Genomic DNA, 14403 nt, shown 5'->3' with positions numbered 1-14403 from the left:
GATTTCCTCTGAAGCTTTAAGACTTCTACCTTAGCTTCGTTCATCTCCATATACAGCCAGCTTAGGTATGTAGCCCCTTGATGAACAGATTTCAACTTCCTGGTCCATTCAGCAGTTTGTGGAGATGTGTATCTTTAAACAAGTTTAGCAGCCTTGGGTTTTTTCTTTCTTTTCTTTCTATTTACTTTTGCTTTTTAAGTCAATTTTGTAGAAGTATAACATATGATTAAATGCACCTTTTTTTTTTTTGAGATGGAGTCTCTCTCTGTCACCTAGGCTGGAGTACAGTGGTACAGTCTCGGCTCACTGCAACCTTCGCCTCCCGGGTTCAAGCAATTCTCTTGCCTCAGCCTCCCGAGTAGCTGGGATTACAGGTACCCGCCAAAAATTAGCCTGGCTAATTTTTGTATTTTTAGTAGAGACAGGGTTTCACCAAGTTGGCCAGGCTGATCTCGAACTCCTGACCTCAGGCAGTCCACCTGCCTCGACCTCCCAAAATGCTGGGATTACAGGCATGAAAAATGCATCTATTTTATCTAATTGTACAGTTTGGTGAATTTGACACATTTGCATACTCATGTGACCACGGCCATCATCAAGTTATAGAAACTTTCCATCACCCTGAGACGCTCCCTGTTTGTCCGTCCCACTCACCAGCTGGGCTCCTGTCACAGCCAGCCACTGCCTGCTTTCTGTCACTATAGTTTAGCTTTGCCTGTTTTAAAATCTCATAGGAATGGAATCCCCCAGAAAGCACTCTCTGGTGTCTGTCTTCTTTCACTCAGCATAATGTGTCTGACATTCAGCCATGCAGTTCATTCAGCAGTTCATTCCTCTTCACGGCTGAGTGGTATTCCACTGAATAGTTGTGCCACCGTGTATCCATCCCATCCCGTTGAGGGACATTGGGATCATGTCCAGTTTGGGGCTTATAGAAGTGTGTCCCTCGGTGACCGTTCCAGCCACGTCCTAGGCACTCCATGATTACTCACCAATCCATTTTTCACTTTTGTCTTTGAAGTGTCTTGTAAAATTCCAAGATGTTCAGTGTACTCTCAATGTCCAGAGACATGTGTTCCAAAAGATTGTTTAAAGCCAGTATTGGGAATTTTGAACAGATTTTTTCACAGAAAACATTCAGTCCTCTCAGAAGCATTGACTGAGACCTTCTCCTAGTCAGCACTGTTCTGGGCTGTGACCAGCAGGTAAGAAGGCCTACCCTTATGGCTCACAGCCCAGCAGGGTTATAGGACTCCTGTAGGATCCCAGAAGAGCAGGGGCCGCTTCTCAGAGGACACAGAGCTTGGTCTCAAAGGCTGAGTCTGAGCTGTTGTGTCTCTACCCAGCACTGAACACCAGGTGGATGCACCTATGAACTGGGCTGTCTGTAAGAACTGAGCAATGCACATCCAGACCAAACACAGTCCACTCAGAATTGTAAAAACACTATATAGGCCAGGCACGATGGCTCACACCTGTAATCCCACCCCTTTGGGAGGCCGAGGCAGGAGGATCACCTGAGCCCAGGAGTTTGAGACCAGCCTGGTCAACATAGTGAGACCCATCTCTATAAAAAATTGTTTTAAAAATTAGCAAGGCATGGTGACGCACACCTGTGATCCCAGCTACTTGGGAGGCTGAGTCAGGAAAATTACTTACGCCAGGGAAGTCAAGGCTGCAGTGAGCCATAATCACCCCACTGCGCTCCAGCCCACATGACAGAGTGAGACCCTGTCTTAAAACAAAGGTCAGGTGTGGTGGCTCACGCCTGTAATCCCAGCACTTTGGGAGGCCGAGGCGGGTGGATCACGAGGTCAGGAGATCAAGACCATCCTGGCCAACACATTGAAACCCTGTCTCTACTGAAAATACAAAAAATTAGCCAGGCATGGTGGCTGTGCCTGTAGTCCCAGCTACTCGGGAGGCTGAGGCAGGAGAATGGCATGAACCCAGGAAGCAGAGCTTGTATTGGGCTGAGATTGTGCCACTGCACTCCAGCCTGGGCAACAGTGCATGACTCCATCTCAAAAAAAAAAAAAAAAACACCACTATGCAGACCAAACAAAACAGCAGCTAAGCACCACATTCAGTCTGAGGCCTGTTGGTTTTCAACCTTGTTCTAAGTGATCGCTTCCTTCACAGGCCTATTTAGCACAGCGTAGCTAACCTCTAGTGTTCCTGGGAACCTAACCACCCTCTAGTAGAACCTTTGGAAACATTCATTATTCTCATCCTTCTGGGTACAAACGTGTGCCCTGTGTTATCCCAGCCAGCATGGGTATGTGCAGGACTTTCCTGAGCTGGGGAGTGTCTGTGATTAAAATCATAGATTCAGTTGAGGAGCAAGCTGGAAGCTTTAAGACCTGCTGGTAGGAAAGGAAGGCCACTGGGCTTCTGTGAGTCTGCTGCTCCATTGACCGCAGATGAGCAGTGTTTTTGTTCCCTTGGTATCTTGTTATCTTCTTCTGAGCACTGATTCTCTCACTCGTCAAGCATTGGTGCACTGTCACCTTCACCCTAAATAATTTTCTTTCCTTCTATAACCGCAGACTGTGCTTCTCCCACAAATATTTCTTGCATCCCCACTGTGTGCCAGGCACTGGATACAAAGATTTTTAAAATAACCAGTAGATAGCATTTTGGACCGCTTTCTAGATGCCAAGGTGATTCTAAATGCTTCACTTATATGAACTCTGCAGCTCCTGAGGCCTGTGGATACTATTATCAGTCCTAGCGTAGCCCTAAGACACTATTATTACAGATGAGGAAATGAGGCACAGAGAGGTGAAGTAACTTGCCCAAGGTCACAGAACTAGTAAGTGATAGACCTGGGAAGGTCCCAGGCAGTCTGGGTCCAAGGCCCACGTTGTCCACCACTATCTTGTGTGACCATGATGAAGACATGGTTCCTATGGTTAGAGAATATATAATCTAATGGGAGAGACCAGCCCATCCCTCTGATTTTAATACCCTGTGTGAAGTGGTGCCACAGGCAGCACAGGCAAGGGAACTCAGGATGGGGAGCAGTTGAGGAAAGCAGAGTAACCATAGCTCACATTTGCTGAAAGTTAACAAAGTCTCAACACCATAAAAGCAGTTCTCATGTAATTACTTAACAACTCGATCTTACAGGCGAAAAAAACTGGAGCTTAAAGTTACATAATGTCTAACTTAATCAAAGTTGGCCCAGATATTTTGAAGAATGACTAGGATTTGGGCTGGATCTCTAGGCCCGGTCTAGACCATAGAGGAAGGGTTTGCCAGGGTCAGGGCCCAGCATGGGCAAGAGCAGGGAGCTTGGGTGAGTTTTAAAATCCATCTTCAAATAAGCATGTTTCAATTCTGCATTTCCTGGACCTGTGATGCACCACCTAAACATCTATTGGTAACTTTTTGAAATAAAAGGAAGTAATACTCCTTTAAATGTATTTGATTTGTTTTGTTGCTTGCCAACCAACAGGAACATAAACCTATCTGTACAATTCCCCCACCCTGGTATTGAGTCTAGACAGTGATCCTCAAACTGCACCACGCATTGCAGTCATCTGGGGAGCTTCTAAGTGCAGACCGCCAGGCTCAGTCCCCAGGGTTCTGATTCAGTGGTTCTGGGGAGGGGCCTGGGAGTCTAAATTTTAGCAAAGCCCCTTATTTCATTCCAATACAGGAACAGGCTTTGAGGATCAGTGGTCACTAGGTCCTTCTGAATGACTGTTTTCCTTTAGCAGGCAGACTAAATGATATGTTGGGAGTTAGATCCGCTGGGATTTTTGGGTAGCTAGGTCTTTGGTGCCTGAGTCCTCCATGATGCAAGAATCAAGCAGACCTATTCAGTCTTAGGAGGAGGAAGACTCTGACACATGCTACACCACAGATGGATCTTGAGGACCTTCTGCTGAGTGGAAGAAGCCAGGCGCAAAAGGACGCTTCCATGAAGTACCTAGAATAGTCAGATTCATAGAGACAAAAAGTAGAATGGTGGTCGCCAGGGCTGGAGAGAGGAAGGGAGAATTCGTGCTTGATGGGTTCAGTTTCCATTGGGGAAGGTGAAAGAGTTCTGGAGCTGGGTGGTGGTGATGGTTGTACAACAGTGTGACTTATTTAATCCCACTGTGCAGTACACTTAACGTACTTACAGTGGCAAAATAATCCTGACTTTGTAGGGGGAGGTGGTAAGCAGACCAGCCTCTCCCAGCATTGATCATTCCTTGCTCTCTTTTGGACACGGTGATTTCTACTCCTTTGACTGTGTTGCCTGATGTGTGACAGGCAGTCCTCTTACACCTGCTCGGGGACAGAACAAACACAGCTCTGCCTACCTGTACTTCTCGAACTGTATTAAGCTCTCATTGTTGCTTTAACACAAGAAAATATGGATATACACCTGTTCCTACAGACATGAGTATTGGCATCACTTACAGTAAACTTAAATCTGGCAACTCTGTTCCTAATAATTTTTTATTTCACTATAGCATTGAAATGGAATCTTTTTTAAAAATACTTAACTGTTGGGAACTCCAATTTAAGTTAAAGTTTAAACACAAGTGTTGCAATCAAAGCTAACCATTCAACCCAGGCGGCCCTGAGAGGAAGAGAGACTGCATCTGCACGGCTGGGTTGGCGCGAGCACAGCTAGTGACAGCTGTGTTTCAGTTTGGGCGGCAGGTTTCTTTCGGAACTGACAGTAAGAGGTATTCCGAAATCTTAAATGGGGGTGAGGGGAGGATTGTTTACCAACTGTGGTTCTCTCTTTGTGTGTGTGTGTGTGTGTGTGTGTGTGTGTGTGTGTGTGAGACAGGGTCCCACTCTCTCACCCAGGCTGGAGTACAGTGGTGTGTCCATGGCTCACTGCCTCAAACTCCTGGCCTCAAGTGGTCTTCCTGCCTCAGCCTCCCAAGTAGCTGAGCCCACAGCATACGCCACCACGCCCAGTTAATTTGTTTTTATTTTTTGTAGAGACAGGGTCTCACCATATCGCCAGGTGGTTTCAAACTCCTAGCCTCAAACAGTCCTCCCGCCTCTCCCTCCCAGAGTACTGGGATTACAGGCATTAGCCACCGCGCCCAGCCCTATCATCGCTTTCAATAGCAAACCAAAGAAGCTGATTCTAACTAATTTAAGCAGGAAAGAAAATGTTTTGGAGAATTTTTCACAGGATCAATGGGAAAGTTGGAGAACTAGGCTTAGAAAAGAGTTAGGAAGCCGCCGCCACCGTGAATAAATTCTTATTTTCCCTGTGTCTTTGTGTCATTTCCCTAAGGTTCAGCACTCCTCTCTGGTGGAAGGAGGTGAATGTCTAACTCTAGATCACATGCCTATGCCCCAGCTTGCTAAGGAATGGGGCCAGGGACTCTCTGCCACACCTTCAGCCCCACAGCCCGTAAAGGATACCCCCCGACCCAACAGGAAGGGTATTCAGCAAAAGCAACTCAACGTTCACTCCATGTGCACCCTGGACGCAGCATTTTCTTTGATTTGTTTCTGAACCTTCAGACACCCCAGCTGGTCGCTAGGAGGACCACGTGGGTGAGTGGTCAGGTCAGCATGGTGAATCAATCATCTCTCCTGGAAAAGCAAGGCCCCATGCAGGTCCATCTTCCACCCCAGCAGGGTGGCTCCAAAGCATCTTCCCGGCACCCAGCGAACAGCCAGTTCATTCATCCTCTGAGGACCTACAGTCCTGTGGGCTAGGGCTGTCTGTGCACACGTTTGTCTCAAATGACGGTAGCACTTTGTGTTACCCTAGGGGGCAGTTTGTTCTGGCCTTTCGGGACAGAACTCAGAGTGAAACCTTGACTCTAAATCTTTGCATACTATGTGTGACCCTGTCAGTAGGTTTTTGATTTTCCTCTGACCTAAACTGGCTGTTGACAGCAATGAAAATAAACTCTGGCCCACATTCCGAGAACGGCCTTTGTCTTCCTTATCCCCGAGGAGTCAGGGAGTGTGCAGTGAGACAGAACAGAGAAATGAAAAGCATGAACTGGAAGTATCCACGCGTGTGGCGGCATAAACACCACTTTCCGAACAGCGGCCTCCTAGTGGGGGGAAGGACTCGGGGAGGGGTGCACGGGGGGCTTCAGCATTACCGAGTGTCTTGTTTTCTTTATGAAAAATGGACCTGAATCTAGTTGGCTTGTTCAGCTATTCCTCTAACACCTGTTCTTCAAATGCATGGAAACCTCAGTCCACAGACCCTCTTTATTTTCACCTAATAGATTGTTCCCCTCAGATACTTCCTCCTCTGCCTTAGATCCACACCTTCTCCACCCCCACGGCCAACCAGGGTCTCACAATCGCCGTTGACGTTTTTGTATTTGTGCTATAGTCTGTATCCATGGATGGCTGAGTATTTTGTATTTTAACATTTTACGTGAATGTTACCATGCTGTACATATCCTTTTGAAACTAAGTTTTTACTCTTGTTCTTTTCTGGAGATTTGCCTGTGATGACAAGTGAAGATCTCGATCCGTCTCACCACTGTATTTTGTTATCTGAAGAAACTAGACTTGGTTTTAAAACGTATCTGAAACAGCAAACAGAGCAAAGTGTCAACATTTGTTAAAATTATGTGGCAGGTACATCAGCATTTATTATATGACTTATAGATGTTTATGTATGTTTGAAAGTTTTCAAAATCTAAAAGAAGAGGGGAGACAACCCCTAGCATGGGGGTCGGGCAAGGTGACATCTCAGCACTAGCTGGGCTAGATTGAGACTCCACTTCTGCAACTAATGAGACTGAGATGAAAAGTCAACTTCGTGGGCTTGGCCTCCTCTTGTTTGCTTTTCGTGGGAATCTGCCTCCCTGGGGAAAGGCCCGAGAGCCTTGACCTTGGGCTAAAGAGTGTTTACGCAGCTGCATGATTTGTGGAGCTGGCCAGAATAGGCTGAACAGAATTTGCTGTGGGCCTGGCCATTTTAAAAAAAGAAATTGGCAAGAGACCATTTTACACAATGACTGTGAGATGTAATATTTTAAAAATATTTATAATATACCTGAGCTATAAATAGTCCAAAGATAAATATTCGATTACAACACCTGCTGGGCCAACGTTTGACCTCCTCAGCACTCTACAAACTTGGGTTAATTGAAGGTGAAGCCTCTTCTGTTATGCTTACGGGATACCCCATGGGACGCCAGGTGGCCTCTGGTTCTCTTTCTTCTCTATCTGGGCTTTCAGAAAAGTGAGACTTTTCAGAAGTAGGATCTTTTGACCCATGGCTTGTGTTTTTACAAAACCACTGATCAATTTTGCCATCAAGCAAAAGGTCTGTATTAGGTGAAATAAAACACTCATGAGGACCAAATGAAATTGCAGATATGGAAGTCAGCAATTACCAAAGCGACCATGAGCCCCATTCTATTTCCCCCGTCCTCCTATGGAAGGGCTCCCCAGGTCCTTCCCGCCCAGATTCATCCAGACCATGATTTTCAAGTCACCAGGCCTCCACTGCCTCCAGGTTGGAGACAGGGCTGTCTCGCTGGCAGCTGCTGGAGAGCGAGACTGTTCCTGAGCCCTCCAGGAAACATGTCTCCTGCAGCAGTGGCCACACTGATGTGTCCTTCTCTCCACCCAGGCTATGACTTCTGCCAGGTCCTGCAGTGGTTTGCCGAGAGGGTGGACAGGATCATCCTGCTCTTTGACGCTCACAAGCTGGACATCTCAGATGAATTCTCAGAGGCCATCAAGGCCTTCCGGGGCCAGGACGACAAGATCCGTGTAGTGCTGAACAAGGCCGACCAAGTGGACACGCAGCAGCTGATGCGGGTCTACGGGGCCCTCATGTGGTCCCTGGGCAAGGTCATCAACACGCCAGAGGTGCTGCGCGTCTACATTGGCTCCTTCTGGGCGCAGCCCCTGCAGAACACAGACAACCGCCGGCTCTTCGAGGCCGAGGCCCAGGACCTCTTCAGAGACATCCAGAGCCTCCCCCAGAAGGCAGCGGTGCGCAAACTCAATGACCTCATCAAGCGAGCGAGGCTGGCCAAGGTAAGCCAGGAGACGCCCTGCACAGAGGCCAGGGCCTGGGACTCTGCTCTCTCCTCTCTGGAGGCAAGGTGGGTGGGAGGAGGCTCCGTTCCAGAAGGCTTAAGGAATGAACACGCCCTAGGTTAAGAATACAGCCGCAAGGTCAGGTGGCCCTGCCGACACCCTGGCTGCTGGCCCTGCACTCCTGGGCAGGTGACTAACGCTGTTCTCCAGTCTGTACCATGGAGCTAATAAGAGCACTTCACAAGGCGTTTATAAGGACTTGGGGTGACAGTTTGTCAGTGTGACAGAGCACTTGGCATAGTGCCTGGTGCACAGGGAGGGGGGCAGTCAGAGCACCCGCTACATGGTAGCTGTTAGGATATCAGGACGATAGGAATATAACCAGCCAAACCTGAGAGAGGTGGCACTGGTGAGACCAACAGGATGCTGAGAGGCCACTGCTAGTCCCCATGCACCAAAGGCCAGTGTTACCTCCTGGATCCAGGGGAGCCCTGGGGAGAAGTTTGGCTCAGCCTTACCCTTGGAGTGTGCTGGTTTTGGGTCACAGCCCATCCTCATTCTGGGCTGCGGGCTGTGAGCCTGCAAGCCTGGGCTCCTGGCTCCCCGGCCTCATAGCTGAGCCTTTCAGCAGCCCCGGGAGTGTGTGCCCAATGGGGCAGTGAGAGGCGACCTGCTGACATCCCTCAAGTGGCAGAGTCAATTCATGTCTCCAAAGAGAGAAAAGCATATCCCTCCTCCAAGAGAAAATATGAGAAAAAAAGTGGCTCTTTAAAAAATATGTGCATGTTCCATAAAATCATTGTCCTCTAATGCTGGAAGTGTCCTTAGAGTTTTGTTTTGTTTTGTTTTGTTTTGTTTTGAGGCAGAGTCTCTCTCTGTCGCCCAGGCTGGAGTGCAGTGGCCAGATCTCAGCTCACTGCAAGCTCCGCCTCCCTGGTTTATGCCATTCTCCTGCCTCAGCCTCCCGAGTAGCTGGGACTACAGGCGCCCGCCACCTTGCCCGGCTAGTTTTTTGTATTTTTCAGTAGAGACGGGGTTTCACCATGTTAGCCAGGATGGTCTCGATCTCCTGACCTTGTGATCCGCCCGTCTCGGCCTCCCAAAGTGCTGGGATTACAGGCTTGAGCCACCGCACCCGGCTGTTTTTTTTTTTTAAGATGGAGTCTCGCTCTGTTGCCCAGGCTGGAGTGCAGTGGCCGGATCTCAGCTCACTGCAAGCTCCGCCTCCCGGGTTTACGCCATTCTCCTGTCTCAGCCTCCCGAGTAGCTGGGACTACAGGCGCCCACCACCACGCCCGGCTAAGTTTTTGTATTTTTAGTAGACACAGAGTTTCACCGTGTTAGCCAGGATGGTCCCGATCTCCTGACTTCATGATCCGCCCACCTGGGCCTCCCAAAGTGCTGGGATTACAGGCATGAGCCACCGCACCCAGTTAGTCTAGTGAAGCTCAAACCTGGCTGATCATCAGAAGGAACATACATTCCTAGGCCCTGCCCCAGAGCTTCAGAGGTAGGGGTGTGGGTGCACACATGGCCATGTGTGCATATGCATGTGTGTAAACGCGTGTGTGTGTGTGTGGAAAGCTCCCTAGGTGATTGGCTACGTGCCAGTCATGGTGTGGACGCTACCACGAGTGCTCTGGGGAGGGTGACTACATGCCTGGCCAGGAGGCAGGGAGGGCTTCCCTGATGGTGACAGCCGAGATGGGGACAAGCCTTCCTGCTTCTTGCTGCTCGTTAGCAGCCTGTCCTCGTGCCGCTGTGCTCACAGGGCAGCCTCTCGCCTGGGTGAAAACGAACACCTCCCTGGCTGCTGCTGCCCCTCACATAGGACCTTGATGTCCTGTGTCCCTCTCTGTCACCTGTGTCACAGTGCGTGTGCACGCATTCCTCCCATATGGCTCAGCTAACCTGCAGCGGCGTGGTGCTTGTGTGAGTCACCCTTCTTTATACATTCTTCCTGGTCCGAGTGGCTTCCTTTCCAGAACTACAAGCCATTTGTGTTCCCGTTCTGCAAGGCAGTTGTGCTAACTAGTTTGTAAATCCACGTACGTGCAGCTCTCCTGAAATGATTTCTCCCTCGCCCTTGTCCTGGACCTAATACTTGGTAGCAGGAAGGCTGTTTTTCCGCTCGGTGATCCCTTGGTTTGTGGTGTTTCCTTTCTCCAGCAGGTACAACTGAACAACCTTCGGGGTATGTGACACCCCACATTATTTTATAACCACAGTTGGTGACTCATGTCATAGGCTTTGCAGATTTTGAGATTTTTTTGAACTATTTTTAAATGCTCATGTACATTCTTCATTTACCAGTTATTGCTGAGGACCCAGTGACTGGAGATGCTGCTGTATTCAGTCATATAAATAAATAAGGCCAGGCACAGTGGCTCACGCCTGTAATCCCAGCACTTCAGGAGGCCGAGGGGGGCGGATCACAAAGTCAGGAGTTCAAGGCCAGCCTGGCCAACATAGTGAAACCCCATCTCTAGTAAAAATACCAAAATTAGCCAGGCATGGTGGCAGACACCTGTAGTCCCAGCTACTCAGGAGGCTGAGGCAGGAGAATCACTTGAACCCTGGAGGTGGAGGTTGCAGTGAGCCAAGATTGCGCCACTGCACTCTAGCCTGGGTGACAGAGCAAGACTCTGTCTCAAATAAATAAATAAATAAGGAGCAGAAAGCTCTTGGAAATACCAGGCACCTTAACCCATAGAGCTTCCCTGCCATCCGTGAGCCTTGGGCCCTCTGAACGGGCCAGCGTGGCCTGGGTTTGCAGAGGCACAGAACACTGCTCTGTATTCTGACGCCGTGAATAATGAAAACCCTTGTGTGGATGTGGGGAGTGGGGGACGACAAACTTGCTGAGCTTACTTGTAGGAAAAAGGCTTGTGGGTTTTTCCTCCTAAGAATAGTATCTGGCTTGTTCCTTTTCACAAAGGAAAATGTTTGAAGTACGGGTATTTGCAGCCAGAGCTTCTCAGTGCCAGTCGCTCGTGGGCAGTGCCATGCTGAAGAGCGGGGACAGGAAGCGGGCTCACCCGGAGGAGAAGCCGGACTCAGCACGGCAGCCTTGGCCGCTAACTCATGACATTGACCTCATACCACCTGCAGTTCCATGTTCCACCACTGAACTTGCTTCTGCTTCAATGGACAGAGACTTACCTGAGTTTTTCTTTTCGGAGTGTTTATATTTCCCAAAAGTGCTTTTATTTTGGTTTATGAACCTTTCTCTTGATCCAGTTTTCCTTTTTCACATCAACAGTGTTCCAAAGCTCTGTAGTCTGCCTTACGTGTGTTATTTTGTTTGATCCTGTTGACAGCTACACAGTGGGCATTTTTGTCCTCATTTCCTACCTGAGGGAACCGAAGCTCAGAAAGCTGAAGTCATGTCCCCAAGGCTTCACAGCCTGTAAGCTGCAAAGTATACATTCAAACCTCGGTCAGTGTGACGCCTCAGTCCAGAAAGCAGTCACCTGAAATCGGGAGTGGATGGCAGCTGCAGTACCTCCTCACATGTGTCCTTGTTCTCTGCACTGATCTGTTATTCTGTTTATTCTGTTAAAGTCTCCATCCACAGAAACCCTACAAAGTTTAGGTTTATCAAGCTGACACTTTGAAAACATGCAAAGGGTAAGTTTTCAGATGTCAGCTAAGAGGCGTCAAGTCTGAGTTGGGTTGTGGAGTATGTTTATTTATAGAACACCATAATGAACCAGGATTCATGGCCCATCCAGATAAAACAAGTGCGTCATCATTTTAATCAAACTCCAAGTGTCATAAAGGTGACATTTTAATCACGTGAAAAGTAGATACTCTTCCCAAAGAGCTCTTGAAGTTTATTTCCCTGCTTTTTCTGTTTATATATTTTTTTCACAACTCTGTATTTAAGGAATAGGAAACCTTTAGAGTGGGTTTTTGGTTAGCCTCAAAGATCACTTCTTACAGTCTCAGTAGACATCCTTCTTGGAAGGCGGCTCACACTCTGAGATGCCAATCAGGGTTCGTTTCATGATTCTTTAAAGGAAGCTATTTTGCGAAAGCTCAAAAAAAGGGTTTGGAAAATATCGTTTACTTTTATTCAGCTATAACTAAAATAGCCAAATTAAAGAAATTATACTCGTACAAATCCCAAACAGTGCAAGTTCACTGTCAGACCCCACCCTTTAGAAACATAATGCCCAAGAATAGGAAAGGCTGTCACCCATTTGGAGATCTTTGCTCAACAAAAATGAGGCAACATTTGAGGAAGAAACAAGTAAAACTGAGAAAGAAGAGGAGAGCTCAGTGATTCTCAAAGTTCACTTTAGTTCTGTGGAATTTAGCTTATTCTTTCAAACATAGACTCTTCTCAGTCACATGTGATGTGCAGAGCCTGGCTTTCCTGTCTGTTTGCACTGTCAAATTCCTTCTATAGGCCGGGCACGGTGGCTCACGCCTGTAATCCCAACACTTCGGGAGACCGAGGCGGGCGGATCACTTGAGGTCAGGAGTTCGAGACCAGCCTGGCTAACATGGTGAAACCCCATCTATACTAAAAATACAAAAATCAGCTGGGCGTGGTGGCGGGCGCCTTTAATCCCAGCAACTCAGGAGGCTGAGGCAGGAGAATCACTTGAACCCAGGAGTCAGAGGTTACAGTCAACCAGGATCATGCCACTGCACTCCAGCCTGGGCGACAAAGCAAGACTCCATCTCAAAAAAAAAAAAAAAAAAAACCTCCTATAAAGAAATGACACATTTTTGGTGCACCAAATGGATTCAGGCTAAAGTGTGTGAGAATCATGATATGATGGATCATGAAGATCGTGGTATTGCCTAGTCCTCGGCAGGGCTCTAAAAATAACTCAGTCAGCAGCCCTGAGCTCCTGTGGACGTGTGTGTGTCAGTGCTTGAGCCCATAAATGGAAGCCTGTCTCTTTGAAGGTTGACCTCAGACGACTGTGTGGTCCCCTCCAGTCCCCTTTGAGGCTGCACAGAATTACTCATGCCATTGGAGCCAGTTTTGATCTGAACAGCATAACAAACCCTTGCTCAAGTGGGAACACGTCAGCCGCCTTTCTCTGCCTCTCACAGTCTCACACTCTTGTTACCCCATGGGTTCATCTTTTGGGTCTCGGGCTTATTAACTGAATTTTTTATATTATCATAAACCCACTTTATAAACGTGCTGATACCCTGGCTTTAAATACTCTATGCAGGTTTCCAGAGCTGGGCTTCCAAAGCCGCAGATCTCCAGCAGGTCGCGTTAAGTTTGCGGATGAGCGTGGCACAGGCGTCACCATGCCTTCCCAGCCCACCTTCCCCCACCTACTGCCTGATCCTCACATTCCATGAAGCTTTTCATTCCAGCACTGGTCACTGCCAGCATCCAGCACTCGCTGAACTTACCCTCCAAGCCCAGAGTAGATGTGGCCAGTATCACTCTTTAGTATGTGTGTCTCAGTCTTGGAGACACACACACACACACATCATTGGACGCAATTAATGAGACCTGTGTCAGAGTGAAAGTGTGAACTACATATGCATTCGTATACATTTAAAGGGGAGGACATTCCTTTCTGCTTATTGAGTTATTAGCCTAGAGAAAAACTCATTTGTCATTTTGATCCTTTTGATTTCCCCCAGTCATCCCCGTTAGATGCCTTGGGGCTTCTGCAACTTTACACAGGGCAAAGGATGACTTGAACAAGATACGAATGTTCAGAAGCCCCCAGGGGTCAATGTAAATTAAACACTTGGAACCCAAATTCATTTTATTACTATTTAAATAGAGAGAGTTTATTAATTATTTGGTAAGGAGTAACCAGCCAGGAGCCCTCTCGCGCATTCTGCACCTCCAGCTGTTGGTCTTTGGCCATTAGTTGATAACAAGTTGCATTTACTCTTCTTTCTAGTGAGCAGAGTGCATTCAAATGCATGGCCTCTGCTATTCTCATAATAACTCTGTGAGCTGAATGTTGCTGTCATGTCTAATTTGTGGATGAGCACGCTGAGGCGGAGATCCCACGCCTGGCCCCAAGTTGCTCAGTGGGTAGGCAGTGGTCACGGGGCCTGAGCCTCATCTTCCAGCGCTAGGTCTAGTCCCCCTCTTCTCTTTCCTACTCCTCCTCTTCCCATTTAGTTTTATCTCGGTATAAAGGTCAAAAGACCCGTGTGTTTCCACCTCCTTCCCCAGGGACAACCGCCAGGTCTGGTCCTCAGTCTGGCATGTATTTGGAGACACCTTTGACACATAAGTGCAGGAGTGAGCTCTGGAGGCTGACTGTGAATTTTAGCCATTCAGGCTGTCCCGTCTGTTTACCAGACGACTTTAGAAAATGACAGGGTTCCATCCCGCCAGCAGCTCGCAGTCTTCACCCGCATTCCCACGTGGTGTCCTGACGTGTGTGTGCCATCACTGTGTCCGTG

At 48.1% G+C, this 14403-nt stretch overlaps 1 protein-coding gene across 3 annotated transcripts in view; it reads left to right on the top strand.

Annotated features, from left to right (window-relative positions):
- Positions 1-14403, top strand: part of EHD4 (EH domain containing 4) — a 74196-nt gene that overhangs the window by 46995 nt on the left and 12798 nt on the right. Inside the window, exons 1-3 of one of the 3 annotated variants that reach the window (XM_073995584.1) lie at positions 4582-4688; positions 6436-6576; positions 7580-7992. In XM_073995584.1, the coding sequence (XP_073851685.1) occupies positions 7765-7992 (228 nt within the window). In that variant the 5' untranslated portion in view covers positions 4582-4688; positions 6436-6576; positions 7580-7764. Of the gene's footprint in view, positions 1-4581; positions 4689-6435; positions 6577-7579; positions 7993-10933; positions 11275-14403 lie in introns of those variants that run through there. The other 2 variants (XM_073995583.1, XM_005559275.4) reach the window with 2 other exon arrangements.

This window comes from Macaca fascicularis, chromosome 7 (genome assembly GCF_037993035.2).
Source record: "Macaca fascicularis isolate 582-1 chromosome 7, T2T-MFA8v1.1".
In the NCBI taxonomy this organism is placed as follows: Eukaryota; Metazoa; Chordata; class Mammalia; order Primates; family Cercopithecidae; genus Macaca; species Macaca fascicularis.
This window is presented reverse-complemented; position numbering and strand designations above follow the sequence as displayed.